Source organism: Chrysoperla carnea, chromosome 2, assembly GCF_905475395.1.
Source record: "Chrysoperla carnea chromosome 2, inChrCarn1.1, whole genome shotgun sequence".
Classification (NCBI taxonomy): domain Eukaryota; kingdom Metazoa; phylum Arthropoda; class Insecta; order Neuroptera; family Chrysopidae; genus Chrysoperla; species Chrysoperla carnea.
In genome coordinates this window covers 59,784,652-59,802,216 of record NC_058338.1, presented here as the reverse complement: position 1 = coordinate 59,802,216, position 17,565 = coordinate 59,784,652, and the positions used below count along the sequence as shown (strand labels likewise).

Here is a 17,565-nt window from a genome sequence, read left to right as displayed (position 1 = left end):
TTCATCTTCCGATGTGTTCTCTTTTGTAAAAATAAAATAAGGTTTGGCTCAATCAATTACGAAATATCAAGCTTTATATTTATAATTTATAAAGAAAATTAATTAAAAGTATGACATTTAGACATATTTCACTCAAAATAGAATAAATACACCGATTTCCAAAAATATAAAAAGCAGCAACGGTACTCATTCCAAATTGTAGCTTTTATCTTGGAAAAATCTCTAATTTTCCGAGTTTTTAAGCAGTAATGAACACTTTTCAATAGAAAAACTATGATAGGAGAAGAAACAAAGTGAAGATAACAACTAACTAAGTTCATTATTTAAACATTCTGTATATACTTGAGTACTAATGTTTGAACTGTACTGTTACAAAAAGAAACTCCCGAAAACATAAATGGTTTTGAAGAAAAAAAGCGCAGAAGAAAACGTAGGCAAGTCCAACGATATCAAATTTGACTGAATAGAACGCAAGATATGGGCTAAAACGTAAAAAATTCATTTTCCAAGATGGCAGCAAACGGGTTAATTTCTCGAATACGCAAAATCAGATTTAAGGTCTCCAAACAACTCCCTGTTGAATCAATGAATAAAAAGAACTAGTGTCAAAACTTTTGGGTCATCCCTCTACGAATGATGTTTTTTTAAATGTTTCACTTTATTACGTCCATTGTTAAAGAACTAAGATTACAGACGTATTAATTTTGAGATAGATTGGGAGTTTTTTTAATCGAAAAATTTACGGTTTAAAAAAAAAACAGATGGCGGTTAACAATTTTTTAGGGGTGCCATTTTTTATATCCTGCTAAGCGAATAGTTATAATTGAAAGTTATAAAAAGTAATTACCTTTTTTTTTGCGAAAAATGGATTTAAAACCAAATCCACTTCCTTTTTTAGACTTTTTTGTGTTGGGAGGGGTAATGCTGTTATTGTCTCTATTCATTTTTGTTCATCTTTTTTTGTGATGATATAAATGATATAAAATGAATGATTAAAATAATTCATTATAATTCATTGTCGAAAGATTTTGACATTTTTGTTATCGAAATATTTATTTTGTTGATCAGGATAGAGATGATCAATGAGCAGTAAAATTTTTTTTTAATTTCCATGGATAGATAAAATTTATACTTTTGTATCCATAGACTCGTTAGGTGTAGAACTAGAATTTTTTTAATGAAAGTTAAGATACTGTCCTCATATTTAACTATGGAATGTAGAGGCAAAGAATACAATGTCTGTGTAAAAAAGTGACCCTAAAATTGCATTATATTAAAATGGCATTGGTGTTCTAGAGCAGGGCTTCTTAAACTTTTGTAATTCACGACCCCATTTATGATTGCGAGTTTCTTGACGACCCCATACAAATATAAAAGGAAAATAAATTAATATTTTTTGATGATTTATTTATTAGGTAGCAATATACATTTCATATGTATATTTTCATATACATATGAAAATATATAAGTTTAGAATTCGTTTTGAAACATACAAAAATCTAAAATTAAAAATTGCACAAAAAATTCTAAAATTGTATTTATTATAGTTTCAAAAATAAAAGTGGATTCTGACCGTCTTAATTCTCTCGAATATATTCAAGTAGTTGCGTGGTAAGTATTAAATTAAAATATAAGTTAAAAATTTAATGAGATGGATGTGCCTGTTTTTTATTGCATAACAAATCAAATCTTGGTGGAATGTTTGAAACTGCTGGGCGTAAGACCTTACCCTTCAACATTTTTTATCGCTGAACGATATTGGGATTTAATATGTGTTAAAGCTGTTTCTTCAGCAATAATACCTAGAAATTTTGTTGATAATTATTTCTCGGGATTATTTCGGCTTTTAGAGATTGACAAAAATAAATTTATATTTTTTATTAATTCCAATAAAATTTCATAATTCATAGTAAATGTTATTCAAGTTATTATAATACTCTTAATAGAAATGCAGGTACAAACAATCTTTCCGAACTAGAAGATTTTATGATATATTATTATCTACGATAATTGTTATTTTATCTTTATGACAATTATTTTACAAGTTAAAAAACATTTTCTGTTAAATTGTATTTTTACCTCTCGCGACCCCAGAATTTTGCTACGCGACCCCAAATGGGGTCGCGACCCATAGTTTAAGAAGCCCTGTTCTAGAGGACTATGTATACTTATAAATACAGTTCATACATATACAAATACACTTAGACTCCGCTACATACACTCCTCTAGACGAGCGCCATTATAGCCTCCTTTATTTAATTCTATTTTGGTGCCACTCTTTGATTCAAATAGCCATATGAGATTGTCTTCCTTAACTCTACATTCCATATATTTAACCAAACACTGAAAAGGATTGTTAAATATTGATGATAGCTGTAGAAGGAGGAGGTTTGGTATAGAGGCGTAATTGTGACAACATGATGTAAGGAAAAGGTAAGGAGTGTTCACTTCGATAGTCAGTATGAGACTAGAAATCCCACGATCGACTGTATTGAATAGGTAGCCTATATGTATCAAGTATGTAATCAGGATAACCAGGCAATATGGCGGAAGGCGAGAGAATATTGGTCGCATATCGAACACACATCACGTTTTCCTGAAACTTTGTAGACAATGAGTTTAAAAATTTGGTAATCTATCTATGGCACCTATGTTGTGCTCTCTACGAAAATCAAGATTTGCATTAAATCAAAGTGCGTAAATTTCATCGATAGGTAGAGGGAATGGCCCCAAAACATTTATTTTATTTAAATTTCCTCTGCAGGTTTGAGAACAATATTCCCAACGATTTTTTTTTTTTTTTAATATTGAACATAAAAAGCCTTGTAAAAGGTTTTTTTAAATTTTATGACTATATACCATTAAAAACAATTCCCTCAATCTTCAAACGCAAATTACCCTTTTCTTAGAAGATATTACTGTATTACAAATAAAATAAACAAAGTTAATTATTTAAATACTTTGTATATAGATAAAAAAGTTTTAAATTTCAGATTCCTGATGAAAAAGAGCCTCCACAATTTGTGATTGTCGTCCATATGGAAGAAGATGGAAATAATGGTGAAGAAGGTATTAGTTCTGGATGGGTCGTATTACGAACATTAGCACATTTTCAAGAATTACATCGAAAATTGCGCCCATTATGTTCGGGCGTTAAAAATTTAGAATTACCATCAAATTCATTTAAATTATTAAGTTTTGGAAAATTTGACCATTCATCGTTAATTAAAGCCAAATATCAAATACAAAAATATTTAGAGGTAAGAACAGTCAAAGTTTCGAGTAAAGTTTTAGCATAAGGATATTTAATAAGCTTCTTTCCTTCCAATTAAAGTTTCGTTTGTTGGTTTTTAATTAACTACATTGTAAAATTTTTTAAATAATTACATGTAATGCGGATAAATAGAATTTAATCATTCAGAAAGGTACCTGAGCATGAGAAATAGCAGCAAAAAAACCAAACTAGCAAAAATCTTCAAAACTAATAAATTCCTCTGCTTAATTAAGTACAATAGAGTCTCGATAATCAAAAATAGTTATCGAAACACATTTCGCCCTCGCGTACTTTCCACATCGCTCTCTTCTAATCATAAAAATGTTTGTTTATACATCTAATATGATTCATTGTTATGATTCTAAAAACACAATAGCATCACAATAATACGTGTTTATTGTTGTTTGGACAGTCTCGCTAGTCGCTTGAATACATACGTTCTTTAATACTTTATTTACCATTTACCATGCAGGCAGAGTAGACACGTGCCTACGGCAGCAAGAATTAAAGGGCGGAATATTTAGACTATATCGATTTGTACATAGTTCACTACTTTTTTTTAATTTCTAAACCCACTCGCGACATTTTGACAAATTATACGTTGCCATTCATTAAACCATCGATGTAAGTGCAGAATGTAATATTAACTTACGATAAATGAATATTTTACAAATTTTAAGCCACAAAAATATTGGCTAAGAATGTTATCCGTTATCAAAAACTAATAATTTTATGTTTTTTCTAGTTTATATTAGCCGACGATCGTTTGAATCAAAGCGAAGCTTTATATTCGTTTTTAAGTCCAAGTTCTGATCATTTGAAATATTCAACACCATCACCAAAAAAATCCAAATTTTCATTTGCAACATTATTTAAAAGTGGTAGCGGTGATTCTTCACAAACACGGACCGATATATCCGGTAGCAGTAGCGGTCATCATAACATTAATAATGATGATGAGGACACAATTATATCACAATGTTTAGATGCACCAGGTGCAAGCGATATTGATCAAATGTCGTCGAACCGTGTTAATAATTACGGTGGTACACGATTTGGTATTGATGCCGATAATAAAGATCAAATTGCTGAACCATTGTACGCACTTATGGGTGAAATATTCGATATGCGTGGTGTATTTAAATTTTTACGCCGTAGTTTAATTACATTCGTACAAATTACATATGGACGAACAATTAGCCGACAAATCCGTGAAATTATTACATGGTGTTTTTGCGAATCAATGTTACATTATTATTTAACACTGTTTATAAAAAGTTGGTGGCCTGGAGGAGAATTAGCTGCAAATGATAGTATTCGAACACGTGAACAGAAAATTGAGACAGCAATAACAGCACGTAAAATGTTTGTGAATAACGTTCCAGAGGTATTAACAAATTTAGTGGGAACACAAACGGCGAAACGTGGTGCGTTGAAAGTTTTTGAAATTGTACAAAATCCACGTATGAATAAACAATTGTTTTATGTAAGTACGTTCTTATATTATAGCGAATACTACCGCTGCCGAACAGTCGGCACAAGTTTTTTTAAAAATACTAACTTGCAAAACGATTTTTTAATTTTTTTTCAACAATTCATAATGTATGGTCTTTCAGAATTTGGAAAAATTATACGTTTACTCTACGGCATGCCATACGGCTACGCCAAGCTTAAAATTAATTAATATCAGTTTTTTTTGTAGTTCTAAATAATCTTTCTTTGCTTCTCCTGCATTATTTTTCAGAACCCCGAGTGTTCCGGAAACTTATTCTAAGTTTATGACCTATTCCTCTATATAATATTTAAAACATTGAATGGTGTTTGTGAAATGTAGGATAAACCAAGATAATCCAGAATTACTGAAATATTAAAATAAGTTTTTTGTTACAGGATCTTCTAGAAATATTACTAAAAGAAGTATTTCCAGAATTAAAACATCAATAGTGAATCTAATAACTAATAATGCATACTCTCAAAACCAAAGACCCCATTTTTATAATACTCTAACAAACTATAATAAAACAAGGATCAGCAACAAAACAAGGCAGTAAAAATTTAAGTGTAATATACATATTTAATATATAAATTTATTAATGGTAGAAATATATTATTTGGTGAAAAATAAATAGTTATAGTGAAAGATGATTATTTTCTTTTTCATGGCTTGGTTACAAAATTTGTTAGTATCTATGCTAGAAAAAAATAAATTATTTTTATTTATAAACAAATTTTACTGTAAATAATTAATACAATATAAATGTTATTATGGATATATAAAAAAAACTGTATATAATATTTTGTTTCTGTAAAAAAAAATTATATAAATTTATTGTTTTTATAAAAAATGAGAAACTAACATCTTACATCTTGTTCATAAACATTTCACACTTCAAATACTAAAACGTATAGGACACCTTACACGATTAATATTACTGTCATCACACTTTGTACTATTGCACCAATTTTCTTTTACATTAATGAAAGAATTTTATTAAAACGAAAATGTATATTTTACTGAATATTTGAATAAATTTATTTGCAATCTTCCACGATTTATTTTAACGTTTTTTTTTTTTAATTAAAAAACCGATTGTTACAATTGTTTCACTTATTTAAAAGCATCATCAGACAATCATTGTGGCACCAACAAATAAATCGTGGAAGATTGCAAATAAATTTATTAAAATATACAGTGATAAATTTTCGTTTTATTAAAAATGACCTCTCACAAAGTAAAGCTCGAACAAATTAATTTAAGAAAGAGTTTTATTTTATTGCCAAAATGCATTTTAACGGTAAGTATTTTGTTCAAAAATTTACTCGACTGTCTATGATATCTAAAAGTCTTTAATGGTTTTTGGTAATTAGTCTAGTCTGTCTACATTTATCGGGCCAAATCAAATACACAAGAAACCAAGGCATATACATAATTAGAAACTTATCAATATTTTTCAAATTTGCAAAAAAAAAAAAAAAAAAATTCTTTGGCAAAGGGGTAGATTTTCACCAAGTTTCGTTAAAAAATATTTTTTTATTCTAAAAGATACGGATGTTTCAAAAAATGCGATTTTTAACGGTTTTTTTTTTCAATAACTTATAGTATATTTAACAATTTTTACATGAATACGCGACGCAAGGGGGGGGGGTCAGTAATGGGTTTATCAGTTTATATATGTATGCATGAATATGTGTGCCCTATGTGACACATTAAGAGACCAATCGCGTCGGCCGATTTTGATTATTCTTACGTCAATCGTTTTGTATTAATCTTGCGAGGGTCACTGACGGTATGGCAGTCATGAAAATGCAAAATGGTGACCACCAGACCCATACTGTAAAATAAAAAACAATGAAAATCGATAAACGACTATGTTAAGTGGGGTATCATTGAATAGCTATTAAATAGACAAGTCGATTGAAGTAAGAATCATTAAAATCGGTTTGGTCTCTAAAGGCCACAAAGGACCAAACATACTTCCACACATAGGTTGGAAATGAAAGTCGACGAACTACGCTAATTGGGTATCATTGAAATTCTAGCTAAAAAAATGTAAAATAAAAAATAAATTTAAAAATCAAAAAACCTGACTCTGTTAATATGAAATAAACACACATGAATATTCCTGCTTGTATTTTATTTTAAATTGACTAAATAAACTATCTCATCGTCAAACATTGATTCTTAACATTGACACCGAATTACTTCTCGGAAAACATTATAATGGGATAAAAAATATAAATTACGGTTTTCTTTACCTTAGCCAAATGGATCTAAATAAATTTTAGTTCAATGACTTAGAAATTATTACAACAGATTACATCAGCCTAGATAACAGTATATCGACCGATGAACTCCTCAGGATAGATTAAGTTTGATTTCTTACTCTTAGAGCATTTAAAACGGTTTAAAAACATACCAACTTATAATTTAATTTATCTGACCTGCTTAACACAGACAAACTTGAATTAAGTGCCTCTTCAAAATCATTGGCCGTGTTCAGATCATACTGCGCTGAGTCCGACGTTTTTAACTAGGGAGCGGGTAAATTTAACACACCCATCCAAAAAAGTACTCGAATGCTAAATTTACAAAAAGAACCGCCCTCGTTTTCTGCTTAATTAACACGCGACCACCATAATTATAGCTTTTAACTATAAGTCCATGGCCAATGAGATCCAGTACTCTATGTCGATGATTCAAACAAAATATATAATAATAGCTGGGAATCAATTAAATTAATTGTTGGTTGAGAGCCACTGGATAAGATCCAGAATTACCATCAAGGTTATATTTTCCATGTCACCGTATTATTATATGATTATAATATTTAAAATGACATTTTCCAAATATTTCATTTATATTTCTACATACAAATAATATTTAAAACTTGGCAGCATTTTTTATTCCAAAAGCTACGTGTACGGTAAAATCGATAAAAGTATTAACTGGTTTTAAATACGGATATTTGATAAACAAATTTTTACCCGGTTAATTTATACCAATGAAAAAGTTACAACAATAATTATTTATCAAATAAATAAACTCCTTTTTTTTCTTTTTTAATATTTGCTTTTAAAATAAATAAAAAAACAATCTACCTCTAGGCAAACTGCAAAGTGTAAACTTTTTATTGGTTGATTTTAATTAAAATATTCATTCAATTTAATATTTAAGCAACAACAAAAATGTTTTGAATTTAAACATCCTTTCGAAATCATAATAAGATTATAGCAAACATTTTGAAAGTTAACAAAAAATTGTTCGGAAATAATGGGTGATGAAAATACATTAAGTTCGACTGACTTAGAATTTCTAACATCGATTTCAAATAAATTTACCATAAGAACATTATTGGATGCCATAAAGAATTATTCAAATGTAGACAATGTTAAATTTCAAAAAATTGAGCAAGTTCCAAACAATTTTAAAAAAGGCGATTCTTATATGTCGAGTTTATTTCGATTTATAATAATTGGAACCGCTGACGATGGAACGTAAGTGTAATTCGCATAATTTATTTAGATTAACCTTTTAACACTAAGGGGTGAAAATACATTTCATTTGGGTCAACGATGGCATTTGAGATTCATTATATTAATAATTTTTATTTTACAAGACTATTGGTAATCTTTTACTCCTGCAGTATTTCCAAAGTTTGTTGACTAACGACCAATATATTCGTAAATAATATTCCCTCATTTATACTAAATATCCAAGACTTATATAGTGCTTTTTTTTATGTATTCCTATGAATCCAACATTATTTTTTTGAAACTTCATAATGTTTAAATAACAAACCCAATAACTTTATCTAAAAAACTTTTTTTAATAGTTTCTTTGTTAAAAAATATAAAACATGTACTCTATTTAAAAAATCTGACTGATTTTCCGATAAATCGGAATTAATCGTTAGTAATCGGGAATTTAATTTCCAATTCAATTATATTTAAAATTTTGAATCTAAATATAGATCGGGAAAAAAATATTAATTGAATAATGAATTGAATCGATAAATTACTAAATTAATTCTATTTTTTCAGGGGTGAACGTTTGGTAAATATACCCGTGGTAGTTAAATCAATACCAAAAAATATTGCTAGAAAAAAAACATTTCGCTCACAGGATTTTTTTAAAACTGAGATTAATTTCTACACAAAGGTAATTTATTAAATGAAGTTAATTAAGAAAAAGTTCGTTGAATTTAAAATTTTATCTAAAATAATACTAACCGTTTACTTTTAATGTAAATATCAGATATTTAATTCAATGATATGATGCAGAGCTTGCTTAAACTTAATCGGGGCAATTAAATAATAATAAAAATATCAGCAAGATAACCACTTCATTTTGAGTATGTAGGTCATAATGAAACACCATTTAAATCATATTTTAATATGAAATATTACCAAACAGCCTATTATCATTTAAGGCTTTCCATTCACAGTTTGCTTTGCATGTCCCAGCGAATTGTTCAAAACTGACTTGCCAGAGTCAGTCTGATAATGAAAGTTAGTAATGGACAAAAATAAGATCGGGTCTGGGCACGTATCAAACAAGAAATGTAAAATGTTTGCTTGTTTTCCGAGTGGCTTAAATTTTTTTAATATTTTCGAAAATTTTAGGTTTGGCCAAAACTATTAGAATTTCAAAAAGAAAAAAATGCTATTGTTTTTAATAATGTTCCAAGGTAAATCGTTTTTCTCTTGTGATTACATAAATGTGGTATAGAAATAAATTATCTCTAATCAAATTTCAGATGTTTAGCTACGATTTGCGATGGTGATAATGATTTTATTATTTTGGAAGATATTTCGACACGTAACTTTAAAGCTCGAGGTCGTGGTGATATTATTGATTTGGAACATTGTTTATTAGTAATACGAATGTTTGGATCATTTCATGCTGTGTCCCTTGCGTTTAAAGATCAACATCCTATCGAATATGAACAAATTGCGGTTCATTTAAAGGTAAAGATTGAACGAACTCAATCCATTAAACTCATATTAACTACTTATTTTCCAGGAAGTTTATTATTCAGAGAGTTTTCGTAAGTGGTATAAAAACTTTATGGATAATCTGATGGTAGTTTGGACGGATGCAATTGAAAAAGAAGTACCTGGAACAGTGTATGAAACTAAATTAAAAGATTTATTTGCAAATGATCTATATGGGTAAGTTTTAAGTTAGATTGATATGCAGGGGTGTCCCACGGTGACCGCCCATTAGAAGTTTCAGGAGAACCAGAAATAATAGATTTCTGAAAATTGGTATTCCATCATAACTGCTTGGGATAAATCCGCCTACTATATTTTCATATTTGTGACACTTCCGGTTATATTGGAAGTTGACCCTAAAATCGTTATTTCAAATGGAATGCCCTATTTATTTTACATTCTTTCATATTATCAATATAATATTTATTTTTTTTTTAATTTTCAGACAACTCATAAAAATTGCACAAGAAAAAGGCAAATATGCAGTTGTTAATCAAGGTGATACTTGGCTACCAAACTTGATGTTCCAATATAATGACAATAAGCCACAATCAGTATTTTTAATCGATTTTCAACTTTCCAGGTATCTTATCAATCATTACCTACAACGTATGTTCTTATAATTATTAAAGAATTGTATTTCAGAAACTGTTCCTTCGTGTTAGATTTATCATTTTTCATATTGGCCTGTGTTCAAACTTCAATTAGACGCGCACATTGGGATGAAATTTTAACCGAATATCATAAAACATTTACATCGTGTTTAGAAAAGTTAGGATCTAGGCCAGAATTATTAACTTATGATGATTTAAAAAATGAATTTGCTAAATATTTTAAATTTGGTTTGGGTTTGGTAATAGAAGCTGGACCGTTTTCGGTAATGCCTGATGAAGAAGCAGCTGATTTAGATGCCATGAAGGTAAAAATATTGCAATCCACAAAGTTATGAAAATCCTGCAACAATTAAGAAATCTTTATTAATTTTTTAAATTCTCATCCAAATTCGTTAAATTAATTTAAATTATATTCGTTCAAACCCATATATACAATCAAAATCAAAAATTATTCAAATTAAGATGATTTTTTCATATTTCTGTGGGCTGTATTATGCGCAAAATTCAAAAATATTTGTAACTTATTTTCTGTTAGGTAAAGTTTTTAAAATGACTGTTGTAGGGTGATGGTATTGAAGATATTGGAAATTTATGGATAGTAAAAAAACTAGCAAAAAAAGAACATAGATTGGTTTTAGTCAATATAGTTAAGGACCTTGTGGATAAAGGATATTTATAAAAATTTCATTATTATCAAATTTACCAAAAGTATTAAAGATTTAATTGAAAGTTTTAATAAATACTTTACTGATAAGATAGACATAATGTATATACAGAGTTTCCCAAAAAAGGTATTCACTGATGAAGTTATAACGAGACTCACAATTACGTGTTTATGCGTTTTAGGAAGAGGGATCTACCCAAAATGCCTTATAAATTTGTGTCTAGACCCCATAATATTTGAGATTATTTTGAATTTTGTAATTTATCGGTATCATAATAATTATATTACAGATTTAAATAAAATGAATACATTTTTTGGACCACTTTGTATTAATATTGTCTATTTCCTATTGATTTTTAGTAGTTAGTAGTAGTAGGTATTATATATTCATCGAATGTATTTACTGTATTTACATTCTGGCAAAATTTTAAAAATCAATTACTAATAAAATACTTCGGGAACTGTTTTTCATTTTAATTGTGTATATGGAAAATTTTCTGTTTATAATTTATTAACAATCACGTTAAACTCGTTAATCTTAACTTGATTGTTTCGTAAAACAAACAAAAATTAAATCTTTATAAAAAAACAAAAGTTATTTTTATATTTTAATAAACTTTGTAATCTAGAAAATTATTATTGTTTAATTTTAAACTAGCAAAAGTATTTTTCCCTTTCCTAATAACATTTGGGTATACAATAAATCATTTTTGCTATTACACAGATTCATTAAAATTACAACTTTTTAAAATTTATATTTGAGCGTCTTTTGAGAGATTTATGTTCCTGATCATATATTGTCATTAAGTACAACTTTTTATATTGCTACCCAATTTTCCAAATTTGTATTGGGGCAAAATAAATATTAATTATTTACATTTTATGTGGATATACATAGGCATATAAATTTACAAGCAAATAAAATATGGATATATTCATTATTCAGGCAGTATATTGACAATCAATTTTTACAAATTCACTAAGTATCGCAACAGATGCATTATTATTTTATTCTTATCAGCATTCATGCTGATTATTTTGGACTCATGGACATTATTAATCATAAAATTTCTTAACACAGACGACGCATGAATAAGTGTTTAACACTGAAAGTCTAGAGTGCAGGTATAGATCCAATCGCAATCTCATTTCAAAGTCATGCTTTGACTTACTCTAAGCAACGCTCAAGTGTTATATTAAATAGACCTTTTTCACTTTTTTTTTTCTTTTTTTTAAATGAAAGTAAAAGTCTTGATAAATGGGCTAATTTTTCCCCCGATTTTTTTGGAGCCATATGACCGAGAAAACAGACAATGAAAATTATAAAAATTCAAATTGTCGAAAACGATACGGAAACACACGAAGGTCGGTTTGACGTCATTTAAAGTTGATAATAATGATATATTAATACGACTGTTGACACTGTTTTATTGTCATTGCTTGTCGGATTAAATTATTTCAAATATTGTGCCTTTTTAACAATTTTTTTGATAGTGTTTTTATTGTTAAAAGTGCGTTATTTTCGAGTTACAGGCTCTACTCGACCTATATTTTCATAAAAAATTAACAAAAAGCATTTCAAGAGTTTTACGCTCACTAAATTAAAGAGTTTTACGCTCACTATTTGTGACAACAGTCATGTTACTATACTTATAATACTTATTGTTAGACGTAGTCTTTTAGTATACTCAAAATACAGACACGCACAACTGCATATTTATAAGTTTTTATTTTTTATACCATGTGTATATGAAATATATCAAGGTATACTAAGTTTAGTTCCAAGTTTTTAACGCTAAAAATATTAATACTACGAATAAAATTTTTGTATATAGTTGTTTATGAAATCACCTAATTAGCCCATTTTCAGTTGTCCGTCTGTCTATCTGTCTTTCAACATGATAACTCAAAAACGAATTTATTATAGCGTGTTCAGGACGTAAAAGTGCAGTAAATATGCAACATAGGTCAATTAGGTCTTGGGTCCGTAGGACCCATCTTGTAAACCGTTAGAGATAGAACAAAAGTAAATGTAAACAATGTTCCTTATAAAAAAAACAAACTTTGTTTGAAGCATTTTTTCGTAAACATCACTGTTACCCGTGAGGGCACAAATTAATGTGTGTGTGACATGTACGTATAGGTTGCAATCTTTTTTTACTTACATGACGTAAAAAAACGATTGCGTAATCAACACCGTTTATACATGCTATTTCAACAATTAACTCAGTCAATTGTTTGTTTTCAATTGTTGTTTATCTATTCAAAATATCGATAAAAAAAGATTTTCCATTCTAAATTTTCCTATTGACTACATAATTAAATACATCTTAATTAACACTATATTTTAATTTCATCGAATTCATAAGAAAATGGGTTTACGGCTAAACTAACTAAAATTGAGTAACTGATATCAAGTTAATACTGATATACGGTTAAAGGCTCATTCATATGATAAAAATCAATAGTTAAATTATTCAGAATCAATTTTTAAATTATATATCAAATTAATAAATTTGTGGTAAGTATGCAATTTATTTGTTTGGTTAGGATATTGTTCTTCAGTATTTACTATGGAGTGTAGAGTAAAAGGAGAATCATCTCTTATGACTGTTTGACCAAAAAAGTGTCCACAAAATAGCATTAAATAAAGTGGCTATAATGGCGCTTGTGTAGCAAAAGGGTGTTTGATGTAAGTTTCTCTACCCTACTCTAATAACTTGTTCAGTTCTCTATCCTACTCTTATTACTTTGAGCACATGTTTTAAAATGTACACTTTTAATACAACAGCGCTATCCTTATTTAATGCTTTACGACGGACACTTTTATATACAGAGATGGTTCTCCTTTTACTCTACACTCCATAGTATTTACATTGAGATAAATTATAACTATTATAATTAGTATTCGTTTTAATGATCTAATTAAATTCTAATGGGTGAAAATAATCGATGTTATCAATATAATAACGGTTACTTCTGATTTCTTTTGACATTTGTTTTTTTTACAAATGATTTTCTTTACTTTGGTCCATCGAGGTTAGAGAGAAGCAGAACGATTGCTACGCGCTAAAGCATTAGCGCGCCTGCCCCTCACTTATTTTGTCCGTATCTGGGACACTATTTTCTACATAGATCGTTCTCCTTTTATCTAACCTCCATGCTTTGGTCTATAAAACTATAAGGTAGACAGTGTCCTTGTTGCGCACAAATGCAAATTATCATTATGTATTTTATTTTGCTTAGAAGCATTAATTTTTAATCACGCTAACATATGTTTAATTTTTCAAAAATATAATCCGAGCATAAATGCACATATATCTATAATTAAAATCTATTTAAATTTTCAATTGGTTTGTATATATGATAACTGGGAGTTGCAACCCTGCCAACTGGCGATAATAATTCGTACTAATTAAAACAGGAAGTAGACCCATTTTCAGTAGTTCCAATTTAGACTAACAGGTTACTTACAATTTATCAATATTCATCCATATTAATAAGATTTTGTATAGGTATGAGTTTTACTAACGAAAATGATTAACGTTTAATAATAATAGTTGAGCAATATGTCTAAAGCGTCTTGGTGTGGATTGACACCAAGACGCTTTCATAATGTTTACATTTATTTACTGCCAAATGTTCTCGTTCTCTTTGCATTCAGTCAAGATGTGTATATTTCGTCATATGACATTTTCTGGCCACAAGAGTTTTTCCAAAAAAATTTTTAAAATAAATAAATGATAGCATACTTTTCTCTTCGACAGTTTGCGTTATTGACATATGTTGTTGAGGTAAAATGGCAATTCTAAAAGTGAAGAGCATTTATTTTTATTTTTTCCTATCTTTCTACAAAAAATACTCTATATCTTTATTCAATTTGAACATTTAAAATTATCTGTTTACTTGTTATTTATAGATGCAATGGAGAGGAAACAAATATTAAGCTCAGATGACTCCATTGAATTTTTAAAAAATATTTCAAAAAAATTTACGAAAGAGGTGTTATGTGATATATTAAAAAATTATTCTAAAACTGAGAATGTGCAGTTCCTAGGTATAAATCAAGGAACGAATAATTTTAAAAAAGGCGATTCATACTTATCGAGTTTAAATCGTTTTACTGTAGTCGGTACCATTAATGAATCCAGGTAATTACTTTTTTTTTTTTAAATTATTAATTTTCGTAAATAATAATCGGAAGATTTTTATTAAATGAACTAAAAAACAAATTATTTGATTCACGTCGTTTTGTCAATTTAGTTTATCTTTATCAGGCTTTGAAAATAGATACATATTATATTTCACTAAAAAGGAAATAGAAAAACCATACACATCACCATACACAAGTTTTGCTTTTCTTTTTCTCTGTTTACATCTCTGTCACAAAAAATTACTATTAAAATATCTAAATTCGAGGTAAACGGAAAAAAGAAAAGTTTGAGTTTAAATTCTACTTGAAAATCGAGGCACAGAAAATTAAATGTTATATTTATTTAGCAAAGGCCGAAGGCTGGAAGTACCAGTTGTGGTAAAGTCAATACCTACAAATATTGCGAGGAAAAAAACATTTCGATCTAGTGAATTTTTTGAAAACGAAATTAGCTTCTATACAAAGGTATTTTCCTGAGAGATTAACAACGATGAATAAAGTGAAATCATTTTAACGAATTTTTTTGTAGGTTTGGCCAAGATTGCTGCAATTCCAAAAAGAAAAAAATGCTGTAATATTTAATAATATTCCGAGGTAGGCTTTTCGTGCCGATTAAATATAAATATTTTATAGATTTTTTTTTATTGTTTAAGATGTCTAGCAGCTGTTTGTGATGGGGACAACGATATTCTTATATTACAAGATCTTTCAATTGAAAATTTCAAAACGTTAGGACGGGAATTTCGAAATAATTTAGAACATTCTTTACTAGTAATACGAATGTTAGCATCGTTTCATGCTCTATCCTTTGCATTTAAAGATCAACATCCTGACGAATATAAAAATATTACAATTCATTTAAAGGTAAAGATTTTACGACTTTTCGATGTGAAAATACTAAATGCCAAAAGAAATTATTTACAGGAAACGTTTTTCGGAGAACAGTATCGTAATTGGTATAATAATTATTTAAAAAAATTACTTGATGTTTGGGTTGATGCATTGGAAAAAGAAGTGCCTGGCTCCGTTTATGAGAAAAAATTTAAGGATCTTATTGCTAACGATTTTTATGGGTATGAATACTTGATTTTTGTGTTTGGATAATTCCTATTACATATCCAATCCAATCTCAGTGGCATTACAAATCTAAGTAAGGCATGGCCAACCTTAAAACACCTTTCATTCTGCCCGATTTTGCTAATATTTTCTATCTCTTAGAATTGGTTCTTGAATCTTCTAAGTGTTGTAGTAATCTTTTCCTTCATTTAGCGCAAGGAAAAAGGTCTTTCGATAACCTCTTCTTTATCTTCAGTTTTTTATGCTTCTTTTCTTCAGTTTTTTAATTTAATTTTGCAAATATTTGATCTCCTCCAAAAAGTTTTTGAGACATTGTTGGTGATATTAAACCCAACAAATTTGTATTTCTAGGCAACTTATAAGCTTAGTCGAAGATAAAGGCAAAAATGCAGTTGTTAGCCAAGGTGATACTTGGTTACCAAATTTCATGTTCCAATATGTTGACAATAAACCAAAATCAGCATTTCTGGTCGATTTTCAACTTTCCAGGTATTCAATATTTAATAAAAGTGCTTTAAAATAAAAAATTTAAATATTATATGCTTTTTGTTTCTATTACAGAAATAGTTCATTTGCATTAGATTTGTCATTTTACATATTTTCCTGTGTTGATCCTTTAATTAGACGTGAACATTGGGATTACATTCTTACCGAATATCATAAAACAATGACTTCGTGTTTAGAAAAATTAGGAACCAATCCCGGATTAACTTATTCTGATATAAAAAATGAATTTATTAAATATGGTAAGTTTGGTTTGGGTATGTGTTTAGAAACTGCAATTTTTTCAGTAATGCCTGACGAAGAAACAGCTGATTTGGAAACTATAGAGGTAATTTATCAATATATTCGTTTAAATTTTAATTAATTGTTATTGTGAATTTTAGGGTGATGCTGCGGTGGATATTGCAAATGTGTGGATTGTAAATAAAATTCCTCGTCAAAAAGATCGAACAGTTTTAGTAGATATAATCAAGGATCAAGTAGATCTTGGTTTTATATGAATAGAAATTGCTTCAATATTATAAAACGGATCTACAAATATAATAGCAGTTGAACATCTCTTATTTAAAAGTTATAAGGGGTTGAACATATATAATCTTACAAATATTACTTTTCTAATCCGAACTATACTAAAAACGCCCAATCCATTAATTAAAATTATTTTTATCTTAAATTGAATAAATATATACATTTAATGTAAAGATAATATGTTTTAGTCTATAAATCTTTAATTATATAAATAATGAAATTTGTATGAGTATTATGTAATTGTTTTAAATGTAAA

The 17,565-nt window shown here is 28.4% G+C and overlaps 3 protein-coding genes across 3 annotated transcripts in view; all 3 read left to right on the top strand.

Annotated features, from left to right (window-relative positions):
* Positions 1-5,360, top strand: part of LOC123292002 (sorting nexin-25) — a 30,211-nt gene extending 24,851 nt beyond the window's left edge. The window contains exons 9-11 of the mRNA XM_044872499.1: positions 2,994-3,260; positions 4,020-4,760; positions 5,165-5,360. Of these exons, the coding sequence (XP_044728434.1) occupies positions 2,994-3,260; positions 4,020-4,760; positions 5,165-5,218 (1,062 nt within the window). The 3' untranslated portion in view covers positions 5,219-5,360. The remainder of the gene's footprint in view (positions 1-2,993; positions 3,261-4,019; positions 4,761-5,164) is intronic.
* Positions 5,361-8,001: 2,641 nt separating this feature from the next.
* LOC123292817 lies at positions 8,002-11,352 on the top strand. The gene is made up of 8 exons (XM_044873531.1): positions 8,002-8,269; positions 8,816-8,933; positions 9,398-9,462; positions 9,532-9,742; positions 9,798-9,946; positions 10,215-10,352; positions 10,415-10,688; positions 10,946-11,352. The coding sequence occupies exons 1-8, from the start codon at positions 8,046-8,048 to the stop codon at positions 11,060-11,062; spliced, it is 1,296 nt and encodes a 431-aa protein (XP_044729466.1). The 5' UTR covers positions 8,002-8,045; the 3' UTR covers positions 11,063-11,352.
* A 1,412-nt stretch (positions 11,353-12,764) lies between these two features.
* Positions 12,765-17,416, top strand: LOC123292301. The gene is made up of 9 exons (XM_044872896.1): positions 12,765-12,811; positions 14,967-15,198; positions 15,548-15,665; positions 15,730-15,794; positions 15,854-16,064; positions 16,125-16,273; positions 16,629-16,766; positions 16,839-17,109; positions 17,165-17,416. The coding sequence occupies exons 2-9, from the start codon at positions 14,972-14,974 to the stop codon at positions 17,279-17,281; spliced, it is 1,296 nt and encodes a 431-aa protein (XP_044728831.1). The 5' UTR covers positions 12,765-12,811; positions 14,967-14,971; the 3' UTR covers positions 17,282-17,416.
* Positions 17,417-17,565: the final 149 nt, after the last annotated feature.

Bases quoted from the DNA above. Each gene is read 5' to 3' on its own strand.
- LOC123292817 (XM_044873531.1), top strand. From the start codon at position 8,046: ATGGGTGATGAAAATACATTAAGTTCGACTGACTTAGAATTTCTAACA. The intron at 9,947-10,214 runs GTAAGTTTTAAG...TTTAATTTTCAG, and splicing joins TTTGCAAATGATCTATATGG to ACAACTCATAAAAATTGCAC. The intron at 10,353-10,414 runs GTATCTTATCAA...ATTGTATTTCAG, and splicing joins ATCGATTTTCAACTTTCCAG to AAACTGTTCCTTCGTGTTAG.
- LOC123292301 (XM_044872896.1), top strand. From the start codon at position 14,972: ATGGAGAGGAAACAAATATTAAGCTCAGATGACTCCATTGAATTTTTA. The intron at 15,666-15,729 runs GTATTTTCCTGA...ATTTTTTTGTAG, and splicing joins AAATTAGCTTCTATACAAAG to GTTTGGCCAAGATTGCTGCA. The intron at 17,110-17,164 runs GTAATTTATCAA...TGTGAATTTTAG, and splicing joins CTGATTTGGAAACTATAGAG to GGTGATGCTGCGGTGGATAT.